The sequence below is a fragment of the Penicillium soppii genome (assembly GCF_028829465.1).
Source record: "Penicillium soppii strain IBT 18220 chromosome Unknown utg000007l, whole genome shotgun sequence".
Classification (NCBI taxonomy): Eukaryota; Fungi; Ascomycota; class Eurotiomycetes; order Eurotiales; family Aspergillaceae; genus Penicillium; species Penicillium soppii.
Window position 1 is genome coordinate 1,029,426 of NW_026643237.1, and position 27,340 is coordinate 1,056,765.

The 27,340-nt window shown below is 42.2% G+C and overlaps 10 protein-coding genes across 10 annotated transcripts; 3 read left to right on the forward strand and 7 right to left on the reverse strand.

The window, feature by feature from the left end:
• Positions 1-116: 116 nt before the first annotated feature.
• On the reverse strand, positions 117-332 carry N7529_009658 (uncharacterized protein; the record flags this gene model as incomplete). The annotated part of the gene is made up of 2 exons (XM_057245185.1): positions 117-182; positions 237-332. 2 exons carry the CDS (start codon positions 330-332, stop codon positions 117-119), a joined length of 162 nt encoding a protein of 53 aa, XP_057093448.1.
• Positions 333-1,027: 695 nt separating this feature from the next.
• N7529_009659 (CDC2/CDK family serine/threonine-protein kinase) lies at positions 1,028-3,022 on the forward strand (the record flags this gene model as incomplete). Its single annotated transcript, XM_057245186.1, has 9 exons — positions 1,028-1,134; positions 1,191-1,272; positions 1,330-1,426; positions 1,479-1,633; positions 1,686-1,713; positions 1,765-1,978; positions 2,031-2,225; positions 2,283-2,496; positions 2,552-3,022. 9 exons carry the CDS (start codon positions 1,028-1,030, stop codon positions 3,020-3,022), a joined length of 1,563 nt encoding a protein of 520 aa, XP_057093449.1.
• A 264-nt stretch (positions 3,023-3,286) lies between these two features.
• N7529_009660 (D-3-phosphoglycerate dehydrogenase) lies at positions 3,287-4,937 on the reverse strand (the record flags this gene model as incomplete). The annotated part of the gene is made up of 6 exons (XM_057245187.1): positions 3,287-3,315; positions 3,366-3,447; positions 3,499-3,557; positions 3,609-4,241; positions 4,301-4,608; positions 4,657-4,937. 6 exons carry the CDS (start codon positions 4,935-4,937, stop codon positions 3,287-3,289), a joined length of 1,392 nt encoding a protein of 463 aa, XP_057093450.1.
• Positions 4,938-5,535: 598 nt separating this feature from the next.
• On the reverse strand, positions 5,536-7,263 carry N7529_009661 (serine--tRNA ligase SES1; the record flags this gene model as incomplete). Its single annotated transcript, XM_057245188.1, has 7 exons — positions 5,536-5,694; positions 5,747-6,115; positions 6,167-6,257; positions 6,308-6,729; positions 6,785-6,946; positions 7,001-7,071; positions 7,131-7,263. 7 exons carry the CDS (start codon positions 7,261-7,263, stop codon positions 5,536-5,538), a joined length of 1,407 nt encoding a protein of 468 aa, XP_057093451.1.
• Positions 7,264-7,976: 713 nt separating this feature from the next.
• On the reverse strand, positions 7,977-8,721 carry rhbA (Rheb family small GTPase rhbA; the record flags this gene model as incomplete). The annotated part of the gene is made up of 4 exons (XM_057245189.1): positions 7,977-8,216; positions 8,273-8,401; positions 8,465-8,604; positions 8,667-8,721. The coding sequence occupies 4 exons, from the start codon at positions 8,719-8,721 to the stop codon at positions 7,977-7,979; spliced, it is 564 nt and encodes a 187-aa protein (XP_057093452.1).
• A 615-nt stretch (positions 8,722-9,336) lies between these two features.
• N7529_009663 (WAPL family protein) lies at positions 9,337-11,869 on the reverse strand (the record flags this gene model as incomplete). The annotated part of the gene is made up of 2 exons (XM_057245190.1): positions 9,337-9,615; positions 9,683-11,869. The coding sequence occupies 2 exons, from the start codon at positions 11,867-11,869 to the stop codon at positions 9,337-9,339; spliced, it is 2,466 nt and encodes an 821-aa protein (XP_057093453.1).
• A 636-nt stretch (positions 11,870-12,505) lies between these two features.
• N7529_009664 (uracil phosphoribosyltransferase) lies at positions 12,506-13,423 on the forward strand (the record flags this gene model as incomplete). Its single annotated transcript, XM_057245191.1, has 4 exons — positions 12,506-12,663; positions 12,727-13,085; positions 13,146-13,317; positions 13,372-13,423. The coding sequence occupies 4 exons, from the start codon at positions 12,506-12,508 to the stop codon at positions 13,421-13,423; spliced, it is 741 nt and encodes a 246-aa protein (XP_057093454.1).
• A 262-nt stretch (positions 13,424-13,685) lies between these two features.
• Positions 13,686-14,198, reverse strand: N7529_009665 (transcription elongation factor 1 family protein; the record flags this gene model as incomplete). The annotated part of the gene is made up of 4 exons (XM_057245192.1): positions 13,686-13,852; positions 13,911-14,049; positions 14,102-14,146; positions 14,196-14,198. 4 exons carry the CDS (start codon positions 14,196-14,198, stop codon positions 13,686-13,688), a joined length of 354 nt encoding a protein of 117 aa, XP_057093455.1.
• A 678-nt stretch (positions 14,199-14,876) lies between these two features.
• rps1 (40S ribosomal protein eS1) lies at positions 14,877-15,952 on the forward strand (the record flags this gene model as incomplete). Its single annotated transcript, XM_057245193.1, has 5 exons — positions 14,877-14,900; positions 15,000-15,084; positions 15,145-15,170; positions 15,235-15,736; positions 15,809-15,952. The coding sequence occupies exons 1-5, from the start codon at positions 14,887-14,889 to the stop codon at positions 15,950-15,952; spliced, it is 771 nt and encodes a 256-aa protein (XP_057093456.1). The 5' UTR covers positions 14,877-14,886.
• A 7,743-nt stretch (positions 15,953-23,695) lies between these two features.
• On the reverse strand, positions 23,696-26,026 carry N7529_009667 (transposase; the record flags this gene model as incomplete). Its single annotated transcript, XM_057245194.1, has 1 exon — positions 23,696-26,026. The coding sequence occupies one exon, from the start codon at positions 26,024-26,026 to the stop codon at positions 23,696-23,698; it is 2,331 nt and encodes a 776-aa protein (XP_057093457.1).
• Positions 26,027-27,340: the final 1,314 nt, after the last annotated feature.

The following is a 27,340-nucleotide window of genomic DNA, read 5'->3' on the forward strand; positions in this document are numbered from 1 at the left end:
TTCCCTTCTTGCCAAGCGCTCATCATTCCAAGTACTCAAAGAACACAATTAGACACATTCACTGTTTCCACGAAGCGAGAAGAAAGAAAGAAAGAAAGTTGACAATTGTATCGCAATCAGTGGTCCCAAGGATGCTTCCAGCCGAGCAGGGCCGCACCATCCTTCTTGGCCCGGTACATGAGCTACAAATGAACCATGTCAGTCCCAATTCCCTCAAGATCTCAAGGGAAACTCACGAAGAACCACATGCTAGCGCCCAATGCAGTCGCCGTGAAGCGGTAGAGCGGTCGAACCGGGTGGATGTGAATAGGGTGGGAGGATGTGCCCGCCATGACTATCGGATTCAGCAACTCAGCAATTAGTTTTTCAAAACGCCAGAGTTCCAAAGGAACAGGATAACACGTACTGTCAATTGGAAAATGGCCGTTGTTAGTTCACAAAAGGTTGAACTTCGAAAGGCGGAAGTGAGTGTTCTGCGACTCCACGAAGATGTTTCACGTGACTCGGTGACGGCAGTCGAATTTCCGCAATGGATTCAACTTTCGTTTGAATCCTATTGATCCTGTTGATTCTTGTGTGATCATATTAATTGATCTAATACTGTCTTTATTCCTTGATAGGGCTGGCTCCTATTCAAAGGTTTATATCGTCTCCATTGATATCTTGAGCCTCAATACGGATTTCGCAGATCTCGACATTTGAGAGCAATGCGACACATGCTTTTGATTTTCACTTGGCTTTCCTAAGACTTCTTTGAAATGGACTCGGCTCGCGACACATCTCCTGTACTTGGCCTTGTCTAATATTATCTCGGTTTTGACTTGACGGACCCTAACCTTTCGCGCCATCTTTCGACGCCCTTTTCCCTGCGTTTCGACGCGATATCAAAACGACAAATCCAGAAATCGGTTAACCGCTTTAACTGACCCTTCGAATCTTGAGAGCGGCGCGGCGCGATATCGAAACAAATACACCCAGGACTTGCTGTGACCCTTTCAATCCAGTCCATCCTCACACGCCGCTTAGCATGGCTATCTCCTTGGAGAAGAATGGCGATGGCCAGCCCCGGTTTCCAGGCTGCTCTAATATTCGTGACTATGAGTTTGTTGGCAAGCTCGGAGAAGGAACATTCGGGTGAGCCATTTGTGCTACTCTTGGAATTTACATGGGCCTTACTGACTGGTGGATAGTGAGGTCTACAAAGCAAGGTCTAAGAAAGACACCGCAATTGTGGCATTGAAGAAGATTCTTATGCATCACGAGAAGGAAGGCGTGGGTTTTCCGGTGCTTTGATAGCCCTAGACGTCATGAGCTCACATTTTGGACCAGTTCCCTATTACCGCCATCCGAGAGATCAAGCTCATGAAAGCACTTTCACACCCAAATATACTGCAGCTCAAAGAAATGGCAATCGAGCGAGGCAAAGGTTAGCATGGTCTACCACTTTTCCCTCCAGATAATACTAATGTTAAGAAAAGGCGAAGGCCGGAAAAAGCCAAGCATGTATATGGTCTTCCCATACATGGAGCATGACCTGTCAGGACTCCTGGAAAATCCAGCAGTCCAGTTCAGTGAACCGCAAATCAAATGCTACTTGATGCAACTCCTCGAGGGACTCAAGTATCTGCACGCTGTAGGATGCCTTGATACAACCACATCTGGAACTTTGCCTAACAATTTTGCAGCAACGCATTTTGCATCGTGATATGAAAGGTGAATTTTGGACTTCCACTTCCAAGAATTTCAGCTGATGTATTTGAATAGCCGCAAACTTGCTAATCAGCAATGGAGGTCTCCTTCAAATAGCTGATTTTGGTCTTGCCCGCCCCTACGACGATGCACCTCCACTACCTGGAAAGGGAGGAGGAGAATCCAAGAGAGAATACACTGCTCTTGTCGTCACAAGATGGTACCGCCCGCCAGAGCTGCTGCTGCAACTTCGAAAATACACTACGGCTATTGACCTTTGGGGAGTTGGGTGAGTTTCTCGTATATATTAGCCAGTTTTGTACCTTTCTAATGCCTCACAGCTGTGTGTTTGGCGAGATGTTCAAGGGAAAGCCCATTCTCACCGGAAATAGCGATCTCAACCAAGCGCAACTGATATTCAGTCTCGTGGGCACTCCCACCGAAGAAAACATGCCTGGGTGGAGTCAGCTCCCGGGCTGCGAGGGCGTGAAGAACTTCGGATATAAACGCGGCAACCTCCATGAATTCTTTAGAGAGTACGTCTTGTACATTTCATCTCTTACTTCTGAGTAAATACTGATTAGACGTTATAGATTGAGCCCAACAGCTGTCTCGCTGCTAGGAGAGCTCCTCCGCCTTGACTGGAAGAAACGTATCAACGCCATGGATGCACTAAAGCATCCATACTTTACTACTCCTCCTCTCCCCGCACGACCGGGCGAAATTCCACAATTCTCAGACTCTCACGAACTTGATCGCAAAAAGTTCCGCAGCCAGCGAGCCCCAGTGCCTCCTGTTCCTCCAGGTGTCCCGGACGCACAATCCAATGGGGCTTGGTCAAGTTCTGGCTCTCGTGGTCCAGATTCTCGACATGGGCCCCGCGGAGGTAGACCGAATGTACCAGGAAATCATGGAAGCCAAGGACATCTCCCACGACGAGGTCCTTTCCCGCAATCACAATCAAGAGACACCGGGCTTCCCCCGCGGCCTCCGGTGCCCTCAAACCCGCCGTGGGATGCGGCACAAGCCAACAGACCTGATGGGAGAGATGATCGACGAAACCAATTCGGCCAAGGCCGCCCAGCAGGTAGGCCAAACAACCTGGACTCATATGTCCCAAACTATAATGATCGCAATGATCGCCCTCGAGATTCTGGCGAACATGGCTCTTCAAATCCCGATTGGCGTGCATCGGGTCGACGCGATTACCGACGTGAACCGGCAAGGAGGAGAAGTCGAAGCCCTAATTTTAGAGATGGGAGTCGAGGATGAATCCAAGCAGCCCAATGCATTGGAGAGCATTCAATTCTACGTAGCTAGTAAGAGCTTGTGATAGTAATTTCCTTGCGAAAAAAAAAATTGAAAAGAGAACATTCATATCGTGACTTTTGTCTAGATGGCGCATGGTATTCACAAAATATACACTCAACGGCTGTTTCAGTCCTACCTTGAACTCGACCCGAGTTGGCGACTTTGTTTGCTGGAGCCTCGTTGAGAATGCCCCATTGAGTTTGAAGGGGCCCTCAATCAGGGCGGGCCCGTCCGTCTTAAGTTGATTAAAGCATCAGCCCAGGGACTGGCTTGTTTTGAAACCCGTTCAGTACAGAACACGGGTCATGATACGAGCTGGGTACCGTTAGTTTTGTTTATGGATCAGTGGAAGCGGGGGATCTTACAAGGAAGGCTCTCGAGTCTTGTGTAAAGATCTTTGATGGTAGCAACGTCAACATTGCTGATATCGGCCATCAAATAGGCAACCTATGCGTCGTTAGTAATAGGTTCTTTCTTCATCTGGGTTGATTAACTTACATCGCCTCTGCTATCGGTCATCTGCTTGTCAACGTTGTGGTCCCCGATGATCTCGTTGACTATGCCATGTTAGCTGGATATATCTTCTTTTGGGGAATATATGTACTGACCCTTGCGCAACACTCCAGGAATGTTCTTGTGGATGTAGATGACACGAGCGTGGTTGGGTTCATCCATAGTCAATGAACGGAGGACAACCTCGGGCAAGTTAACAGCACCAAGAGTGGAGCCCTCGTTGGCATATCGGACCAGAGCCTGAGCAACCTCGACACCAATAGCTTTTTGGGCCTCCTCGGTACTTCCACCGATATGAGGGGTCAGGATCAGGTTCTTGAGCGAGCGCAAGTCAGCTCCCCAGGTGTTCAACTCGCTGTTGAAGTAGTCACCGTTTCCGGCGGGCTCGTTGGGGTAGACATCGAGAGCAGCTCCAGCGACCTTACCGCTGCGCATGGCATCAATCAAAGCGGGAATGTCCACCACAGTTCCACGGCTAGCGTTGATCAAGTAACTTCCCTTCTTCATCTTCTCGAACTGGTTCGGTCCGATCATGCCCTTGGTCTCGGTAATCTCGGGCACGTGGCAGGTAATGAAATCGGCCTGGGCCAAGAGCTCATCCAAGTTGTCGACTTGGCGAGCAGTACCCAAAGACATGATGTTGAGCACATCGAAGTAGATAACCGACATACCCATTGCCTCGGCCAACACTGACAGCTGGGCACCAATGTGACCATAGCCAATAATACCTAGTAACGGAAACCCAGGATCAGCACAGAATCAACACAATCACAATATATCCACATACCAAGAGTTTTTCCTCGGATCTCCCAGCACCCATTGCTGACCTTGTTCCAGGTGCCATTGTGCATCTCGTTGGAGCGATCACCCAATTGGCGGGCAAGCATGACCATTTCACCGATGACCAGCTCGGCGACACTGCGGGAGTTGCTGAAAGGGGAGTTGAATACGGCAATACCGTGATCGGCAGCATATTGGAGGTCAACCTGGTTGGTACCGATACAGAAGCAACCAATGACAATGAGGTTCTTAGCCTCCTTCAAAACTCGTGCAGTGAGCTTGGTCTTTGAGCGAATACCGATAACGTGAACATCACTACCATTCAATTAGAAAGGGACTTGGTTTGAATCCATGGAGACCCACCGAATCTTCTCAATGAGCTGATCTTCCGAAAGGGAAGACTTGAGAAATTCAACCTGGTAACCCTGTTTGGACAGAATCTCACGACCAGTCTGATTGACATTTTCCAAGAGAAGAACCTTGATGTCTTCTGTGGCGAATGGCTTCAGATGCTTCGCATTCACGACTGGGACGGTGCGGCTCAGAGCAGAGTGGCTGGAGGGGGAATGGAAAGAGGCGGATGGCGAGGTAGCGAGGGCGGACAAGTCATCCTGACGAGGACGAATATCTCTTGCGGCTGACATTGTGTGTGTGTATATGTAGATGATTGATGGAGAGAGAGGTCGAGAATCCTTATGAATCACCGTATGACTCTTAATTGAACTTAAGTAAGCCCCTCCGGAATCGGCCTACCATATGGGCCTCTGCTTTCAGACGTCCACGGCAATTATTCACTTGTTCACTTAAATATGACTAATTGCATACTGAAAAATATATAGATAAATGTTTTTATTTTCCATCATACTATTCAAATATAATATACATAGTATACATGTAGTGTAACAAGTGACATGCATTTTCAACTATGGAGGGGCATCATTTCGCGGGGCATCTTTTTTTTTTTTTTCTTTTTTTTAAACAAAAATAAAAAGAAAAAGGTTAAAAAAAGGAAAATCATCAATCGACCAATCAGAAACTATGATTGAATGAGCTTATCCTCTTCAGGCAATATCGATTGCCAATTGCGTGCTTTGTACTTTTTGAGCCTTAACTACTGTATCTTGTACATTGTACAATGGAGTACTCCGTACATATGTATACAGTAAACACTTGGGTTATGCAAGATACTGGTGTTGAATAAAATTTGCAATGCTCCAGAAGACTAGTCTTCGAATGCTAAATCTAAACCTTGAGATCTTCCATCTTTTTAGTAGCAGCATCAGTACCCTTAGCCTTCTTCGTCTTGTTAGATGTGGTCTCCTTAGGAAGCTCCTTGGTGTAAGGAAGGAATTCAGGTTGTCCGGGAATGTATTTCCGCAGAACCTCCGGAACTTCGATGCCCTAAATCACAGTTAGCAGATATATCATAAATCGTGATTCACACAGCACTGACATCTTCTCTTTGGTAGTTCTCAAGCACACAGCAGAGAGTCCGCTCAGTTGCACACAGAGTGGCGTTCAGAGCGTGGACATAGGTCTTCTTCAGATCGGTGGCCTTTTTGGCGCCGTACCGGATCTCCAAAGCCCGGGACTGATAATCAGTGCAGTTGGAGCAGGAGACAAGCTCCTTGTACTCCTGCTGGAATGGGAACCAGGCCTCCAGGTCATATTTTTTGGCTGCAGCGTTGTTCAACGCACCGGACACAATGGCAACAATCTGGTAGGGAAGACCGAGGGACTTGTAGAACTCCTCGGAGGTGCTCATCATATCCTCAAACGCTTGCCACGAATCCTCAGGCTTGGTGAGAACAAATTGTTCGATCTGGAATAGAGGATAAGTATATGAATTGCAGTATGTGATTTTAACTCAAACCTTTTCGAATTGGTGGACACGGAAGATACCCCAAGCGTCCTTGCCATGGGATCCAGCCTCCTTGCGATAACAAGTACTGTAGCCAGCATACCTGTTTCTCTTAGTAAACTCGTATGATCCTTGACGATGGTGAGATCTTACTTGATGGGAAGCTCCTTGTCCTGGAGCCACTCGCTGTCGTGTAGGGCAGACAATGGCTGTTCGGAGGTAGCAATGAGGTACTTGTCAGTGGTCTTGTCCTCGCTCTCAGTGACCTTGTACAGTTCCTCGTCGAATTGCTCGAGCTGGGCCGTCTTGGCCATGAGATCACGGAGCATGAACTGAGGGGGCTGGTTGGGGGTGTAACCCTTATTGAAAAGGAATTCCAGACCGTAGTTGACCAGAGCGAGGTTCAGGAAAAGACCGTAACCAGTCAAGCAATAACCGCGGTGGCCAACAATCTTGACACCACGTTCTGGATCGTATCCATCGAGACGGGTCAGCACTTCGTGGTGGGAGAGGCAGCCTGGCCGTTCCATCTGGACATTCTCGGGGGCCCATGTCTTGATTAATTGGTTGTCTGCCTGTAGATTATGGTGATTAGCGTCACAGTCATGTTCTTGGCGCAGAGAGACATACCTCATCGTTGCTCACGGGCACCGATTCGTGGACATAGTTTCCAATGGTGCGAATCTTTCGATCGCGCTGCAGTTCCTTCTCGACGGCAGCTTCCTCTAGCTCTTTCTTCGTCTTCTCCAGGTCTGTCTTTTGGTCAAGTAGTTTGCTAGCATCCTCCTTGTTCTAGTGATCGGCGAGTAAGCATTCGTTTGTGTTGGCCGAACTGGCGCGAAATACCTTCTTCTTCATTCCAATCTCCTTTTGGACTGCATTGATTTGAGATCCAATCTGTGATACCTCGTAGCGGGCTATACTAGTCAGAATGACTCCAATTGTGGAAATTGCAGAGAGTCGCGAGGATACATACCACGTCGGGCATCTTCATACAGCGCAATCACTTCATCAACGGACTCTTCCGGAGCAAAACGCTTCTGCTGGCTCTCCTTGATCTTCTTAATATCTCCACCACGCTCGGTGACAAAATCAAACAGGTCCAACATCTTGTGTGTTTGTTCGCAAATGGTAAAGTGACTCAAAAGGGAAGTGTGGAGGGGTAAAATCGATGAAAATCAAAGTGCGTATCTCCACGCACCGAGGGGTTACTTAATCCACAATCTAGCCCAGGGCCCCCTCAAGGTAAGGTAATTTCTTTCATGTTCTAACTATATACTCACTTCATATGTCCATGGGCATGTATTATATCTCTAGGTTACTAGTGTCATATTAATATCAGTACTCCCCAATTTGTTTCGTATTGATATTTTTGCGTTGAAAGAAAGTTTTAAAAGAAAAATTCATTACTTTATGCATGGTATTCATGTTCCCTAATTCGACCCTAAAACTCATTATTCATGCAAAGAAGAGAGAGAGAGAAAGACACCAATATTCCACCAACAGTTGGGAAAAACAAGGCATAACTTAACAAATAAAACAAACAGAAAAGGGCCGATGAAACGAAAAGCCTGAAGCCATCGATTGATGATTCCTAATTCAGGCCATCAGATCAGCGGGAGATCGAGATTGAGTGGAGTAAAAAAGAGAATAGCAAATATGTCGATCGTATGACACAGCAGAGTAAATGGTGAGATCCTCATAAAAATTGACGGTGTATCTTTGCAGATTCATAGTTGGACCTTGATAAGTTGCCAGTGACTTACTTGACTTACATCCTTGGCAGCAGATAGCATATATCCAAGGCAAGAAGTCTCGAGCATCACATCAAAGCGCATTTGTTTCCTCCAGTAGGCTGTGAGGGATTTTGAGACTTCTCAACCTCTCCTATCATGAGATCAAAGGCCTTGGCAACGTTGAAGTCAAGGAAAGCACTTGCTTCAGTGAAGGCACAATTGACCTCCTCCGCTAATTGCCGGCCCTCATCAAGTGTGACTTGACGATGTTCTGGCTTGAGATCACTCTTGTTTCCTACTATAACAAGAGGTACTTCATCCGCGCCCTGGAAGATAACGAGTTAATCCTCTGGGTATTTATAGAAACAATGTGATGACTTACAAGATGGTTCAGAATCTTGTCACGAATTGTCCGTACCATCTCGAATGACTGACGCGATGTAACTGAATAAACAATGATATATCCATGGATTCCAATGAAATGCTTGGAATTCAAGATACTATATTCGTCCTGTGGGAGAAGTTTTGATTCAGCTCTTCAATCTTTGTATCGTGAAGGATTAGGGTATTCTACCTGTCCTGCAGTGTCGACAATCTCAGTTGCATAATCTTGGCCATTGTGCTTGATAATTCGGCTGAAAGTATTCTCAATTGTCGGGTAATAGCTGTCGACGAAGTGGTGTTCAACAAAACGGACCGTGAGAGATGATTTGCCTGAGCCACAGAGATGTTAGATTTTCTACCAACAACTATGAGTAAATTGAATGAGTTCGTACCCACAGAACGACTGCCAACAATCGCGATCTTTCTTTGCTTCGGTGCGGCAGGCATCTTGCTAATGCAGTGTGATGATTCTGGGCGTAATCACTAATTTCAATCAATCGTCGATGGAAGTGATTGCGTCAAATAAGGGGTCTCTTAGAGGAACGAAACTAGATCAGGGAATTTCAAAGACAAATGGCAGCTGTTTAGAAATGAGGAAGTTGGGAGGTGGCAAATAATCCCCCTCGAAGCATGCGGAGCTCCAACTCCCCGTTGCCCCTGCAAACATTGCAAACGTCTGATTCTCCAAATGCATCCCAAAGTTGACAACATCGCCGTACATGTGTAGTAAACTATACAATTGGTTTGGTCGTGCTTTCATTTTACAAATTATCCCATTTCGAATCATAGATCATTATTTCTCAACTGAATGTGAGTGGGTTGAGGTCACTTGAGCAGGTTTTTTGGGTTGCTTTTTCGACAGTCTTAATGAAATTTGGAGCAAGCATGCAGAAACCGTACTGTAAATGTTTGAATTGCAAGGTGCTATAGTGGGGACGGGTATCAAGAAGTTTCAAATATTCAACAAATTAACGCCATTGGGGCAGGTGCTGATAGAGGGAACGAAACACCTCTACCATCAACGTAAGGCGTGCAAGGCGTGCAAGGCGTACGAGGCGTCTATCATCGCTCTGCAATTCGAATCTGAGCGATGAGCTCTTGCAGTCTGGCCATAAATCCACTAGCTGATTGTCCTTGAGCTGCAAATGGATAAACTTCTTGTTCAATCTTCTGGTGGTATTGCAGGAATTCGTCCACAGTCGATATTACCGTTGCCAGCCCGTTGGGAACAAATGAATTCTTGATTTTGGACCGAATCGCATCATCCAAGGACAGTGTTAGTAAAAGAACGGCGAGATATCCCACAGCAACATTGTGATGTACCTCCAAGACGGAATGAGCCTGGGGATATCCAATTAGTTTGATAGGTCAGGAGAAGGTAAAACAGAGAGATGACCGAAGATCTTACTGTGGAGATGGAGTCGACATAAGTCGTAAACAAATGCAAGAGACCGTCAAGGAAAGACTTGGTAGAGCCTGGAGAGTGCAGGAATATCGACCTCGAGGATTCGCTCTGTTCGGTGAGATTGATGAGAGCGCCAAGTGCCAATATCACGCTATCCAGCGAATTGTTCTCCTGACCAAGCGCATCTTCGGTCAAATCACCGAAGTGGGCGCAGACCATATGAACTAGCCCTCCGACCATTTCCCGATTTGCAAATTGGTCACAAATGACCGGGTTGCTGTTTGTGACGTTCAAAATCACCCGAATAAACAAAGGTTGTATCTGTTGGCTGACAACGTCTGCGCGGTCACTCTTCAAATAAAACAAGCCGTGGAGTGTAGAAAGCGGTTTGATGATATCACGATGCTCGTTTTTGAGAGACTCAGCCGATGCAGTAAATGCCTCCAATATCGAAAAGACCATGCACAATACTTGTGAACTATATGCGGGCAGTTCTTTCTGGGAAACACAGCAGTTGCTCTCAGACAGCAGTATTTGCATTAAAGTCTTGAAAAGAGGGGTTGAGATACCGCTGGGGCTCTGCCCTTTGGTTTGTATTGTGGGGATGGTCGCTTTCAAGCAATACAACGCCAGGGCGCATGGTGAAAGTTTTGATATCGCCGTTTCTGGAAACAGCAGGTCAGATATCCGTGGGACAATGTTCTGGATCGTCTTTTGCAAAGGCCGAGTGAGGCTATGGACTTGAGATTTTGCCACCTCTGATATATCATCTGGAGTGTCCAGCAACATGGGAGACAACTCTAAAAGCTTCGGCCATGCCGACGTTGCAAGAACATAGGACATGTGTCCGTCAGATGATGCTAGTGCGTAGGCACAAAATGCCAAAATGGTAGGAACCGTCTGAACATCGATGGATAAACAGTCGACAAGTCTTCTGTCGAAATTGCACTCAACAAATTGGCGTTTGAGTTTAGTATCCAATAATTTGCCACAGAGTTGAAGAAAAGCATTGCATCGACCTGATGGTGAGTTTTGCACATCTTCGATATCTTCAAAAATAGATTCAATGGCGCCACGGTAGCGAGCATTTCCCCCAGCTTGGCGGAGCTCATGAATACTTCGAACAGAGCCATCATCGTTCGTATCCTCATTCGGCACAATCGATCGGGCATTGGATGTAGCTTCATAATTCAGTTGACGCTGTACCGACTGGGAGCGATGCTTCGGACCAGAGATTTCTGATTGCGCAAGATCATCTGCCATGGACAGGTCATCGAGAAATGAGCGTTGACGGGCATAAGTGACCCCAGCGCTTCGCAAATGAGATGAGGCCGAGACAGGAGAGCCTTGAATGGGGTTTTCAGTTTGGCCCTCGTCCATAAGTAGACTTGGCGAGGCCGGGCTACGAACGATTGGATTTTGGGGCTGCTGACTCGCAGCAGGACTCCTTGGTAATGTTTCAATGGTAGTTCCCAGAGAGTCAATCAGTCTTTTTCGGCCAGGGGTGGTGTTCTCCGCAGTCGTGTAGCGCTGGTTGGTGTTTGGTGGGCTTTTTTGCTCCGGTTCGGAGACCCCGATGCTCTCTTCGGTTGAGGCCCTCGACACAGGGGCAAAAGCGGATAATTTACCAGTCTTGATTGGCACAGACCTGCCAGCTCTTAAAGGTGGTGATCTCGCAAGGCTCGATTGCGAGTCAGTCCCCTGTGTTGTACCCAATGGCACCGCATCAATAGGTGCATGCTTCTCTACGTTTGAGGACATGGCAACATTCCTGTCATCCATCTCATGCGATTTCAAGCTAGGCGTATCTCTGGGTCTCACAGCTCGCTTAGTCACGGGACTACGCTGGTTTGTATCATGGCTAGGTCGCCTTCGCTTTCGCCGAACGGTGGGTCTCTCATCACCTGATGAAGGTAGATCATACACATTTGAGTCCATAGTGGCTGGTTTTGGCGCAATAATGCGTGCTGCGGTTGTGCCGACAGATCCGGGAGGTTGACCATTCTCATTGTTATTCTGCAATGTAGAGATGGGTTGCCGGGAGAAATGCGATGAGCTTGACGATGTCGCCTTTTGGGGGGCATTTTTGGTGGACGATGAATGTGCAGCTGTGTTGGAATTTGAACGTTGACCTTGGACCGTGGTGCCATAGGTCACAAGCCCTTGACTTCGGGTACGTGAGGTATCCATATTGAATTCTGGATCAAATGGAAACAGATTCTTGGTAAATTTAGATTAGGTAGTCAAGTTCAGAAGAATGAAAGAAGACATGTCGAAGCAGAATTGGGTTAGCTAATAGACTGCATAGGGTCTCGTTTCATTAGATGAATCCATGTCCTTGTTCAATAGAGCGCAAGCTCAAAGGAGACTGATGGTGGAAATTTGAAGAAGAAGCTTCAAAGGAAGAAGGGGAAAAAATAAAGAGAAGAAAGAAAAGAAAATGAATGAATTGGATCAACAAGGAGATCGAGGGAATGATGTGGGTGATATAAAAGCGGAAGTGAAGGGGCAGAATGGCCGAATCACCTAATGCGGTATAGTCTTTCTTCTACCTGCAGATACCGAAATGAGATAAGAGAAAATCCCGATGCTTCCCCGCTCTTAGAGACTTGAGCTACATTTTCCTCTTCCTACATCTGCTTCTTTTTCTTTTTCTTTTTCTTTTTCTTCTTCTTCTTCTTCTTCTTCTTCTCCTCTCTGTTACTTTCCACAAAAAGAATACCTTTGGGGCATTCTGTAAATTTTACTCTGTCCTGTTAACTCTTCGGGGAGAAAAATATCATTATTTTCCATAGCTCTTTGAAAGAGCTCCTTGGAATACAAAGCATGGCTAGCAAACCAGAAATAGCTCCATCTCCTGCGCAGGGCGTTGGCCCTCTGTACCGTCCTGATGGCGAAAAGCCTACTGCGACTGTCTCAAAGGAAATCTCTTATGAGAACGTCCACGTGCTACCTCAGACCCCCCAGTTGATTGCCTTGTTAACGTGAGGAAGGCCCTTATAATATTCTCTGAGATCACATTAGACTCATATATTGTATGTGAACAGGATGATCAGAGACAAAAGAACAAGCCGCGCCGATTTCATTTTCTATTCTAACCGCATCATTCGGTTGCTGGTGGAGGAAGGACTTAACCATCTTCCGGTTGTTGAACAGTCTGTCACAACCCCTGTTGGAACATCTTATCTTGGCGTCAAATTTGAAGGAAAGATTTGTGGTGTATCCATTATGAGAGCAGGAGAGGCCATGGAACAAGGGTTGCGGGATTGTTGCCGATCAGTTCGCATTGGAAAGATTCTCATCCAACGGGACGAGGAGACATGTATGCCTAAGCTGTTCTACGATAAGCTTCCTACCGACATTGCGGAACGATGGGTCCTTCTTTTGGATCCTATGTTTGCAACTGGTAAGTTTGACTTTTGGTTTCTCTCTACGTGCCTCCGGTCGCCCAGCTGATTCTGTCAAGGTGGTTCTGCAACTCTCGCTGTAGAGGTATTGAAAGAGAGAGGAGTGCCTGAGCACCGGATCCTCTTCCTAAATCTCATTGCTAGCCCATCAGGTGTTGCTGAATTCGCAGAGAGGTTCCCTAAGCTCCGGGTTGTGACATCTTTTATCGACCAAGGACTTGATGAAAAGAAGTAAGAATACTGACACCATCGAATTATGCGAGTATCATGCTGATTAATTGGTAGGTATATTATTCCAGGCCTCGGTGATTTCGGTGACAGATATTACACGCTGTAAGGGTGTAATTCTCGATATCAAGTGCTCTGGGGCTTCAAGGGCAAAGGGTGGTTTTGGCAATCTCGCGTTGAATTACCCCCTATTAGCACCCGTTCCGGTGGCTTATCATGATGGCCACTGTTCTAGTTGTCTATATGAGCATACTTGAATGTATTAGAAGAGATAAGAAAATAAATCCAAAGAAAAATAAATTGCGTACATACAATACAAATCCCTAATTGTTGATATCGTGCCCTATGCGCCATTCGCCATCATCGTACAATCAATACTCATCATCGGCATAGGCATCGCCATGTTCTGGAATATCCTGCTTGCTAGCACCTCGGGGCTGGACAGTGTTTGGCGCATCGTATTGAGCGGCAGTGTCCTTGGCGACGGAATCGCATGCATCCACCCAGTCGGAGTACACATCAACGGATGCGGAGAGATCTAGAATAAAAATCTGTATCAGTCAAAGCTTGGTGCTTCAACAGGATGTTCCTCTTACAATTGATGCCAGTCTGGAACTTTTGACCACAGACTTTACATGACAGATCCCCCAGGCCCAATTTCTTATCTAACTTGACAACCACGGAGTTCTCATGGTTGCAAAAGAGACAGGAAAAAGTGGTTGCAAGAGGCTCCCTCTACATTGCAAAGTCAGTAGGATTTCCAAATTATGATCATGATGAAGTTTACCTTTCGGGGCCCTTGGGGTTTGCTGCTTGACTTCTTGCGCTTGCCCTGTGAAAATCAGTAATGTTTTATTGATTCGGAGTATAGTAACACATACCATCCTTCAGGAAAGACCTGCAGCTCCGAAAGAAAAAAAGATAAAGTGGTGTAAGAGGGGTGAACTTGAACTTGAAGAGTAAAAGCAATGCGGAGAGCGAAGGCCATGCCAAGACTGACTTAGCTAATTAGAGAAACGGAAGAATGAGGCTCCAGCTTCCGCTCTTCTGATGTCAGTGCTTACCAAAAAAAAGTTGTAGAGACAACTTCAAGTGTCAAAAATTATTTTCGATCTTGAATAACAATTGGCATTCTGACCTGTCTTTTTATTTTTGTTTGATTGATTTTATTCTCTAATAGTAATAGAAATACCTCAAAATGTATATGCACTCAAGATGAAATGATCCATCTACATATACAATAGTAGCACCTTCCAAAAATCAAACCTAGACCAATCGTACATTGTACACACATAATTATCGTCTGCAGTGGGAAAAGATCTAGAGACCTTGCGATTCTAATTCGATAACAATCATTGACACATGACATAATAACATGCCCACAGGTGCCCGGAGTGGAATGTTCGATCACATGACTGGTGCATGACATAATCATCTAGGGCCCGCGCAGTCTCGCTTAGCCGAGTTTTCTGTGGGTTTTCAACCCTCCCAGTCGAGCGTCGAAACCCTCTGAGCGCGCGGTGCGATACCTTTGTCTGTCCTCCAACAACACACAGATCACGACTCGCAATCATGGCTGTTGGAAAGTAAGCCTTCTACCCTTCTTTTTCTTGCTCTCATCGACTCGAATATTTGCGCATTGTCAATTTCAATTTCCGAACGCACGACTAATTCTCTTCGCTCAGGAACAAGCGTCTTTCGAAGGGTAAGAAGGGTATCAAGAAGCGTACCGTCGACCCCTTCACCCGCAAGGACGAGTACTCTGTGAAGGTATGTGTCTCTAGTTTCCTATCCTCGCTGCTCTGTCCATAATGCTAATCGTCTTCACAGGCTCCTTCCACCTTCCAGACCCGCGAGTATGAGCACCCTCAATTGTGAACAAGTAATTTTCGGGTTGGTTCACTAACGGATTTTTTTTAGTGTCGGCAAGACTCTGGTCAACCGCACTAGCGGTTTGAAGAACGCCAACGACTCCCTCAAGGGCCGTATCTTCGAGGTCTCCCTCGCCGACCTCCAGAACGATGAGGATCACGCCTTCCGCAAGGTCAAGCTCCGTGTCGACGAGATCCAGGGCAAGAACTGCCTGACCAACTTCCACGGTCTGGACTTCACCACCGACAAGCTCCGTTCCCTTGTCCGCAAGTGGCAGTCCCTGATTGAGGCCAATGTCACCGTGAAGACCACTGACGACTACCTCCTCCGTCTGTTCGCCATTGCCTTCACCAAGAGACGCCCCAACCAGATCAAGAAGACCACCTACGCCCGCTCGTCTCAGATCCGTGCCATCCGCAAGAAGATGACCGAGATTATTCAGCGCGAAGCCGCCAGCTGCACTCTCTCTCAGCTCACCCACAAGCTTATCCCCGAGGTCATCGGCCGTGAGATTGAGAAGTCCACCCAGGGCATCTACCCTCTGCAGAATGTTCGTTCTTCCCTACGGTCTTTGGGTTCGATCTATTTCAGTTGCTAACATGTCTTTTCTTTTCTTTACTAGGTCCACATTCGCAAGGTCAAGCTTCTGAAGTCCCCCAAGTTCGACCTTGGTGCTCTTCTGTCTCTGCACGGAGAGTCTGCCACTGACGACAAGGGCCAGAAGGTTGAGCGGGAGTTCAAGGAGCAGATCCTCGAGAATGTTTAAAGGTTATGTCATTTGAAGTCATGTCACGTATTGGTCAGCCTGGGCATACCCTTGTCTTCTGGTCATAGGAAAAGAGAAAAAGTTCATAACGTGCAGACAGATTGAACGTGGGGAGTTAGCTACGCGTTGCCAGTCTTAGACATGATCCCCAAAATCCAAGGGTAGTAGTCCATTTATGTTCAATCCTTTGGTGTCAATGTCTCGTAGTTATGTAGTGAGGCTGAATATTCTGGCTCGGATTGTTCAATGCCTTGCGTACATGTAGGCAGAATCATGAGACTGTTAATTACCTTACTCTCGAACTTGCAATGCCGTTTTGACCTAGATAGAATACCTCAATGGCATTACACCTGAATCGTTGACAAGAGTTGCTATTCTTCAGTCATGGGTTTCTTCTGCGTTGTCTCAGCATTATCCTTCTCTTCAGGCCTCCCGACTGATCCTACAATATTGTAATAAAACCCCCTATAGACCATCACCTTTTCATCACAATATGGCTTGGGTATGCATCAATTTCTTTGGACATGTCAAACCCTATGTCAGACACTATTTACACACAATATATTATTATAAATATCCTTCTCATACGACTCTTCTTTGGTTGTTAGTTTTGGAGTTGTTTTCAGTTTTGGTTTAGTTATATCCCGGTTGCATCTAACTCTACGTAATATGCTAAATGAGCTTGATCGGCTCAATGCACATGTATGATCGCATGCTGGCCATATATGGTTGAGACCGTGCGAGTAAACGAGGTTGATTGCCGTGCGGTCTAAACTGGCGTTGGCGAATTGCAAGCGGACCTTCCCTTAAATATCCACTCTGGGGCGACTCTCAGAAGAGAACGTCAGGTTCGTTAACTCCTGCAGCTGGAATATCGCATGTAGCATGACATTCATCCCACTATGGAAACTTCAATCAATCATAATGACCTCTTAATAAGTTGTTACTAACGAGGATACTTCACAGCTAGTACTTTCATCCTAGACACACTGCCATACCAGACTATCATATGGCATAAGGAACTTCTTTTCTGGTTCTACGGAACGAGAAATTCAAATCAAAGCTGCTTAAGTTTTAAGTTTTTTTTGTGATGGTTACTCTAGTGAAGCTTATCTGATGATGGAGCCCGAGGCAGATTTGGATGATGAAAATTGAAAGCCGATATAGGGCTATAAGTGGGACTTAGCAATTCGCCTAGGAAAGCGGTTCTAGATACTGGTGGTGTCCGTGTTCCCAGGACTAATATCATCCCGGGTCCAATCCCAGATTTATTCTTTTATGCCTCTTTTGTATAGGGCGCACATACGAAAGAAACAGCTTGAGAATAAGTCTATCTTTAGGTTACAATAAGGCTACCTGGGTAATCTTACATGTAATAGCTATTTCCAACCATCTATATGTAGACATGTTAAGGTAAGAGTTGAAGGATAAATTTCCCAGTCCAAACTTTTAACTGTGGGAGTTTTGCTGTGTAAATTCAAATCCTATCAAATTTTAATCCGAATGTTTTAGATAAATAGGTGAGCTTAGTATATGTTCTTCTCTTCTCGCTATCTTATCATCACTCACACTTGTTTTAAGATATGGTTACTTTTTTAAGGTTTGGATAAGTACACCCCCCTCTGCCAAAATTTTCAGGATTCTTGTCTTCTTCCAAAGGCATCTATATACCGTGACTGATAAGTGAGCGGGACACCCTACTAAAACGCATCTAGCACTTAATTAACTTAACCACTCACTATGCCACTAATTCGCCCCTAACCCTCTTGAAATTTAGTAGATTAGGAGGGTAGGATCTTATTAGTAATATATGCTATTAAGCACTAAAAATTGTATCTATTCGCTAAAATACGCTTTTTTTTAGCGTACCGCTTTAAACTTCTTTTTCTCGCTTTCGGTACGTAAATCGCTTACTTCTTTCTTAAGAATAGAAAAGAATAGAAGCCGATTAAATTATAGTTCACCGTATTATTAAATAGACTCGAGGTGCTCTAGGATCTTGTACGAAGTAATACTTTAATCACTAAAGTAAGCTTTAGTGATTATATATAGTTAGAAGTAGACTTCGCTATAATTCCTAAATAGCCTTACGGTTTATAACAATATTGAGCCCTTTTATTAGATTTTATACTATGGCTTTTTAATAGTTTAACCGCGAATTAAGAATATAGTCTATTTTTTATTTGCCTTTACCTCCGATCTATATTAAAATTTTGGGTTTTTGATTTAGTTAGTTAGCGGTTGTTACCCTGGCTTATTGGTAAGTGTTACGGACATGCCAGTCACCAATCACAGGTGGGGACGGCGACCTACAGATGGGCCACCGAGAGCCAGTCGATCAATCTAGTGTGCATATCACGTGCAATATCCTATACTGGGACACCCCCAGTACGAGTCAGGGAAATACTTCGACTTTGAAGCTGTTTCTGGCCCCCTGTTGGTAATCACGAACTATACTTTTAGTAAAAGTCTTTTAAATTTTATATAGCGTTACTAGCGTTACTCAATTTAACATAGTTGATAATACTACTAATATTATTTCAAATATATATATCAAGTAAAGGCTATTATAGGTTTCCTTTTGTAATACTTAAGAATTGGTATTTATAATTCTAGTTATTTTTAGTATTAAAGTCTTTCGTTAAAAGGATATTAGTAATAACATTCCTTTTTTTCAACTAGTATTAAATCTTTATTTAATAATCCTTAAGAAGCTATCTTTATCGAGATTATCGTATATTTAGTCTCTATTTTATCTAGAACTACGATAAAGCTTGATAACTAATAAATACTACAAATATTTTTTATTATTATAGCCTAATAAATTCTACCTTCTGTTCCTAAAACTCGTGAATAACTACAAGTTTTTTATTATAGATTTAGATTTAGATTGTATTATATCTCTAATTTCTAATAAAAATATAGTTTAACACAACTCTTTATTTATATCTTATTATAAAAGGACGGCTCTAATTATTTAACGCGTCTATTTCTGATTTTATAAAAGTATAAAGATTATATATAATATATCAAGATCAATATATCTATTAAAAATTATTTTAATATCGCGAATATCTTATTATAAAATATAGTCTAATTTCATAATATTAATTTCTAGGTTAAATTAAATAACAGCGTTATAATCTTTAATAAATTAATAATAAAAATATAAAAATTAAGAAATACTTATATCCTTTTTATGATAATAAGTACTTACTAATTCTTATTAACTTATGTCTTTAAAAGATCTATCAGAATTCTTAGAATACTCATTATAAAATCAAGGAATCTTATATCTTAAGCATAGAACTTATATATACTGACTAGGCCTTATAATCTTTTAGCAAAATAATACTAGACACTCCGAAGGAGGGTCCGCTACTTACTTTTTAGTTAGTTATGCCTAAATTTTAGTTTTTTCTAGAATTTATTTCCAACACTTATTTTAACCATATATATATAAATAAAATATCTATTAAATTATATAAATTAATTCAATAGCTTTAACCCGCCCTTACCCCTTTTATATATGTCTGTACCTTCTAATCTATATATTAACCTTAGCCTATCTTCGCTTCCGTTCAGAAATATCCTTAACTTTGGTCTATTTAATACGCTTTATATTTATATGCTTTATATTAAATACTTTTTAATTTACTAGTATTAATAATACTAATAATGTATATATTTACTTAGCTAAAATTATATCTAGCGTAGTAAATAGCTCTAATAGCTAAAGTTAAATCTAGTTCTAATTATAATATATATACTAAAGTAATTTTTTATAGATCGAGGTAATTATATATAGGAATTCTTCCTAAGTAAATTTCTAATATTCGGTTATTATTATAGACTTAATACCTTATTATACTAATATTAAGAGGCTATAAGAAGTAGCTTAAATATATAAATAAAAAGAAAAGAATAAAATTATTCTTATTATAAAATTCACTAAATTACTAGATAAAATATAATCTAAGCCGGTTATATAAAATCAATCACTTAATACTATAACAACGAATTATCTATTTATAGAATCTTTAAGTATATCAAAATACTAAGGTACTAGTTATATATCTAGAATTAAATATAGTAAGATATTTATTAATCTAAATAGCCTTAACTATTATTATAATATTTATTTACCATTTGAAATAATGAATAATAGATAGATAAAACCGTATACTAAAATTACCTTTATTACTATTATAGACTTATAATTTATAATAGAGTTATTAAGGTTTTTATGCTTTAGTCATTAAGTGATAATCTAGTAATCTTTACTAATACTAATTTATAAGCTAGTCTTATCAAAATCATAGATATCGTTAGATAAGATATCATTTCTTTCGACGATATTGTTTAAACTACTTTCTTGTTACCCCTTTATCTATTACTTAGCTTCATTTAATATCGAGGGCTTATTAGCGATATTAGTAATATTAAGGATTATATTTTAAAACCTATAAGTCTAATAGTCGCCGATCTTAAGGTATAGAATAACGGGATCGGTATACGCTTCTTTAATAACTAAATTCGCGGTTAGAATACTTTATAACTAGTTTATTATAACGCCCGTTTAATTAAATAATTAACAAATTGATATAAAGTAGATTCTTATATAGAACTAAGCTTCTAACTATTAGGTTAGTGCTAAATAGGGACTTCCTACTATTCTATCGATACTAAAGTTAGCCCTAAGGTACGTTGAATTTACGCGCAGTTTTCGCGATATTAAGCTTAGATTACTAAGATAAAAAAATCTATTTCTTTAGTAATCTAAGCGTGATCTTTAAGTATATAATAAAGAAATTAATAGACAAATATTATAGGTTGATTTCTAGAAAAAACTAAAATTTAGGTATAACCGGGTCGTCGAACTGCGGCCACCGCCTTCACGGTGTCCGGGTTCCCTGGCCTAATTACAAATTTTTCATTTCCAACCATGAATTCATTGAATTTAAATAGCATCGCCTTCTGTATCAACACAATAAAGATCATCTATCCAATCCTGGGCCTTTTCTGCACTAGTACCATCCTCAATTTCTCCTGAATTTTCAATGTCGCCAATTGCTTTTAAAATAGCTGCATCCCGCCATGATTTCTTAGATCGGTTGAACATCTGCAGCCTTTCTCGGTCGGCGCGGTCAGATATGTGTTTTTTACAGTCCTTAACTAGGCGAGGGCCTAGTTCAGGAAGTCTGCGCTTTGTTTTAGCAGTATTAGACTGTTTTTTCCGTCGTAAAATGCGAACATTGTCCTCCGCTAATTGAGCACCAACTTCGGCAAGAGCGAGTCCACCTGCTAAAATGCGAGCAAGACTATCCCGCACCTTCGGGGAAATTGTAGCATCATTCTGTATATGCTTCACAACCTTATTGCTCGCTTTTCGTAGCTTTTGGACAGTTGTAGGTGGTGAATTTGGTAGTGAACTTGATAGTGGTGGGGGTGTAGTTCCGGCAATATCATGAACTATAAACCCGGGCATTTCAGGGAGATCATTGTCTACCAACTTCAATTTTTTAAGGCCTTTGTCTGAATTGACAGGCCAAATTCCAGTTTCTCGGAACCCGTGTCGAATTGTCCGCTCGGTTAATGATCGTGTGCGCACATTATGAATACCCGCGAAGAAATTGGCTTTATGTTTCGCATCACCACCCCAAAAGGCAGTCTCGTTGTTGTATTGTTTGTAGTAATGCTTTAAGACCGAGAAAGGTGTATCATCGAGAGGTTGGCAACCATGTGTTGTATGTGGAATAAAGCAGTAAGGAATAATGCGTTTGGTCTAACAAAATTCAATGAGATCATAGGTCAAATGTGAACTATGATTATCCATTAAAAGAAGACGATATTCCCCCTTTTTGATACGCAATGATGTAAATTCATCGAACACCTGGAGCCATGCAAAACTAATGATTTCATCAGTCCAGCCATTTGGGGTTGGACAAATTGTGTAGTTGTCTGGTAAATTGGTGTCGATAAACCAACTTTCCATATGGAATTGTCCCTTCACTAAAAACCATGGCGGCAAAACCCAACCCGTAGCTGAGACACATTCAATACCGGTAAGCGATTCGGCTTGACCACCGGTACTATTATATGAATTGCCCCGGGCTGAAACAACCTTTTGAGCCTTCCCTTCGCCAATTCGAAACCAGGTTTCGTCGAAATTGTATAGGTTTCTCGGGCTAATGTTGTAGTTTTTAAGCATAATTTGTAGACGATCGTACCAAGTGACAACATAGCCAGGATCTGCGGCCTGAAACCGTGCTTTCTCTATTGGGTTTTGGGTAAGATACTCAAAGCGTGGTGGTAGACGAGCAATAAAATCGTAAGCCCAGTTTTTTCCGAGCGTGCGGGCGGGGTCGTGACGTCTAATAATTTGTAGTGCAGCACACTGAATCTGGGCTGTAGATGGTGGAGAATAGGCCTGATCTAAGGTATCGATCCATAGAGCTAAGGCCTTTTCTTGCTCTGTGTGTAGTGCTTTATTGGGCGCGGTGCGCTTGTTTCGAGGCTGGCGACCGTTAATGCGGCCTCTTAAGACGCCGTGCGAAATGTTGAATTGCTTAGCGATGGCTGAAACGTTTTTTTTTGCTACTAGCATAGTATGCTAATAAGGCATTGGTAATGCGATCTTCTGAATCTGAATCCATAATATAAAGAATTGGAGGTGTAGTGAATTGTTGAAGAATGTGGAAATGAAAAATTTGTAATTAGGCCCGGGAACCCGGACACCGCGAAGGCGGTGGCCGCAGTTCGACGACCCGATTAACTATAAAGTAGGTAGCGGACCCTCCTTTAAAAGGTATTTTTTATTAAAGATTACAAGGCCCGGTTAAGGCTTACTCATTACCTTATTTATTATAGTTTATTAAGTATATCCTTTACTTAGTAAATATAATATTTATATATTTTATTAAAAATAAAGATACTACTAGACCTTGCTAACTCCTATCATTTAGTCCTATAGGAGTGCTAAGGTGCTAGTCCGGTCTTAAAGGACTTTAATAAGACTCCTATAGGACTGTAAACACTATAAATACGTTATATTAATAGGTATTTAGCTTATAGTTAGAGGTAGTATTTAATGATTCTAGATTAATCTTAATAAAAAGTAGTGTAATTATAGTATCTTATAATCAAACGTTTTAGTATAATTATATAAATCTTTATCCCTACGCCTCTTACGATCTCTTTAAAGGCGTGCCTAACTTAGTATAATAAGTAATGGATATAGTACTAAATTGTTATCTAAGTCCTTAGCGGCCTTTTAGTCTATATTAATCTCTCTTACTTTATTTAATTTATTATGATCCTTATCTTCGCTAATTACCTTTATTATATACTTAGGAAGTCCCGCCTCCTTTACTTTATTATCCCTAGTCTTTTCGTCTTAACTTAAGATAGCCTTAGATTAGAAATCCTCTTTAGTTTCCTTATCCTTAATATTAAATTTAAATAGATAATAAATTATTATTAAATCCTAGATTATTAATTCGTTTAATAAGCCTTATTAATAGGGTAGTGATCCTACCACACCCCCTTGGTTGCTGCCACACCCCCCTGCCTGATTTTGTAATGTTTGCACTACATATACTCTTTTTTTGCCGGACTTATTTTTGCAGGTTTGAATTCTGGTTTACATAGTAAAAAGATGCACCTTTATGGTCATAATTTCATGCTTAATTCTGTAATTTTGATGCTTTCTATTCATACATAACCTTCATAGCCTTCATTGATTCATGAAACATTAGCACCCTCACCACCTGCTCCCCGACCACGACCACGACCTCGCTTGCTACCTCGCTTACTAGCTTGCTCATCGCCTTCCTGCGTAGCTCGCTTTGTACCCTTACCTGCTCCCCGACCGCGACCACGACCACGACCACCTTCCTGCGCGAGTGTATACTCAAACGAGGATGGATCTCGGTGAACTGAGCGATCATGTTGGGTCAACGGATCTGGGGAAGATAGGATAACCTGTGTGCGTTGTTGTGTGCTTTGCTGGGTGGTTACTACTGGAGTGCTAGCTGGAGGAGTGCTTGCTAGTTGATTGAAATTGTGTGCACCCCGAGGGCGCCCTCGTCGTCGTACAGGGAGTGGATCCTGGACAAGAAGTCGAGGATCAATTGGTTCTGTGTTTATGCCACGTAAATGCCAGTGAGGGTGGAATAATTCAGGTTCTAACCCCTTGCCCTCATGCAGATACTGCTTGATTAAGTGGATGCATGGAAACCCAGCTGTTTCCTTCGAACTGCAGTTGCAAGACGGCGGGATTGGTGGTTTATCGAGTCCCTCAGGTAGATATCGAGTATACACATCTGTTGTGTGCCTCATTGGCTTGAACGAGACTCTTCCAATAGCTAGTCTGAATAGCCCAGAAGAAGCAAGGATCCCAGTTCCTACCGGGGTTCTGACCTTATTATGCTCAATTTCATCAGCGATCTTCTTGAATTGAAGCTTCACAGCGCGTTGAAAGGTCTGGAGAGCTACTAATAGGTTATTAGTAGATACATGAAGATCTTGCTTTAGCAACCAGTGTGCTCCTTCGGTCCGGGATGTCGCAAATTCATTGAGATGGAGATAATGCGAGGTATGGTAATGGAGAAACTTCTCTGGGCAATCGTTCAGCCATTCGCTCTGAATGTAGTCGATTAACGGTTCGAAGATCGGGTCACGATACTGGTTTTTGAAGTATTCCCACTTCTGGTTATATGCTTCAAATGTTGTAGCATAAATAACCCGATTAAACCGCTTCATCATCCTCTTCCATCCTTCATCAACCTTCTCTCGGAGTTCCTTAGCTTCCTGGTTATTAAGACGACGTCGGTGAGTCGAATCTCTCGATGTAAACTGTGTTGTGGACTGAGTTTGTGCGGACTGGAGTGCTTGTCTGAGCTGGTTAGAGATAATTGGACGTGCCTTCTTCATAATATTCATCATAATATGCCACACACATATTATATTCTTCGTCGACGGGAAGACATCCTTAATAGCATTCATTAATGCTTTCTCCTTATCAGTTAGAATTGTCCGGGGGGGGGAGAGGCCATAGAATTCATATGCTTCGGCCAAGCAGTTTAGAACAACTTCGTAAGTGTCGTCTTTCTCATCCTTCATAAAGGCAAGACCAAGGTGAAATGAAGAGCCAGTAGCTGCGAAGCCAACGATGTCGAGTAAAGGGAGACCGTACATATTAGTCTTGTAAGTACAGTCCATAGAAATCACCCAAGGGTTTAGCTTCAGCATTGCAATGCTTGATTTGTGCATACAAAACAAAGCAGTAACATGATTCTCATCATCAATCTCGTACTTGAATATCCATTCACCGTCTTTAGGAAGCTCGACCAACAAAGCCTGGAGAGGTGTCCGACCAGCTAAGAATTCCATGTGAAGCTTCCTTCGGTAGTTGTGAATATCACGGGCGATGATACAGGAATCAGGATTCTCTTCTCGAAGGGTGGTAAGAATCTGACGGGTAGGAAGGCCGACTTGAAAACCTTTCTGTATATCATCTGCCTTTATAGCGCGCTCTTGGGTACGGTGTATAGCATGAGTAGATGGAGGGGAAGGGTGGTGATTATGACTTGAATTTTCCACAGAAAGAGACCAAATACCTGTGGGTTGGTCTAGACGAAGTGATATCGCGAAGGGGCAATTGATCGCAAGTGTAATTGATTGTCGCTTGTGCTCACCACCCCGGTCTCGGTATGTGCGACCACGATCGCAGCAAATGTAGATTGTCTTCTTTACCCCTTTCTTTGTGGTTTTAGAGCGAAGGGTTGAGACTGCATAACCGTGGTTCCGCCCGAATGCATTGATAGCGGCGATCCCTTCCTCTGGCGAGTTGTATGTGTCTGTGAGCGGCGGTAGCGGCATCGTGATCGTCGGCTGGGCGTCTGTGGACTCGACCATCAATTCCGGAGATCCGATTGGTTGTGGTAGTGGTGATGATGGCAGCGGCTGGGTGGGCGAATCAGCATCGAGTTGGGTCTCCGGAATTCGCTCGGGGTCAGTGAGGTCAGACTCGGACTCGGAGTCCAAAAAATATCCAAGGCCTAGAGAGGCCATATTGAAGAGATAAATGTGAAGAAAATGCGAAAGAGATGGTGTAAAGATTGATGGAGAAAGGTGAGAATTCATAGTGTAAACCTGAATGGTACTGATATTATTTTCATTTTCTTTTCACAATGTGCTAATGTGTAGTGCTTGAAGGTACTTAATTTTGTTGGGGATTTACATAGTGAAAGGGGGTACCCCTGAGGTATGGTACATTTGCATATAGATTGACAGAAAGGCGGTGAGAAAAGCGGTCGGCTGTTGCCTGATCTCTTAGGCAGGGGGGTGTGGCAGCAACCAAGGGGGTGTGGTAGAATCACTACCCTATTAATAATAATAGATATCGCGAGTAATACTAAATAAGCGCTCAATACCCGTACTAATAACTAGAATTAAAAAGATTTTTATATAAATATTATAAGTATCGGAAATCTATATTTATTCTTCTTTTGGAAATAGTATAAGTTTACTACCCTTTATTCTATATATAATTATTATTATTTAAATATATTAATATTAAGATATCTCTTAGGTTCTTTTTATTACTTAATCCTCGGCTATAGTAGTAACTTTAGTTAATCCTCCTTAAGACGGCTTATTGTTATATCTATATTGTATAAGAAAGACTTTATCTTTATAAGTACTTACTTTTTAGACTAACGTTTTAAGTAATCCTTTATATAAGTATAAAAAGATCTTTTATATATATTATACTAGAGGAATCTTTATTACTAACTTTACTTATTTACTTTATTCCTTTAAAACTTAAGCATATACTAAGATATAAGAATTATGTTAATTATATATAAGCTATTATATACTTACTTAGTTACTTTATAGTTTATTAAAAGTTTTTTTCTTGTAGCTTTAAGAGCCTTAAGTATAGCCTTTTAAGGTACTTTCTCTAAAGTCGGGCTTAAGCTTACTTAAAATAAGTAAACATTTAGTTATAGACTTAGAATATATTATAGATTATTATTACCTTAATCTTTAATAAGTATTTGATCTATTATTATTTACTTTAATTAAGCTAGTACTCTAAGCGTTAATAATGTATATAATATCTTTAATAATTATTTAATATGCGATTAATACGCTAAAGTATATGATATATTAAATTTTATTAAATATATATTTCATAGATTAAGGTAAGCATTGGTTCCTTACTTAAAAGATTTAGAAATACCTTTTATTATTATAAGTTAATATTAATAAAAACTACAAAGGCTTATATTTAGTAGTATATAATTAATATTGAATAAAAGTTTTCAAAAGTATTAATTACTTTACTTAATTGAGATATAAATAATTCTGTTTTATCTTTCT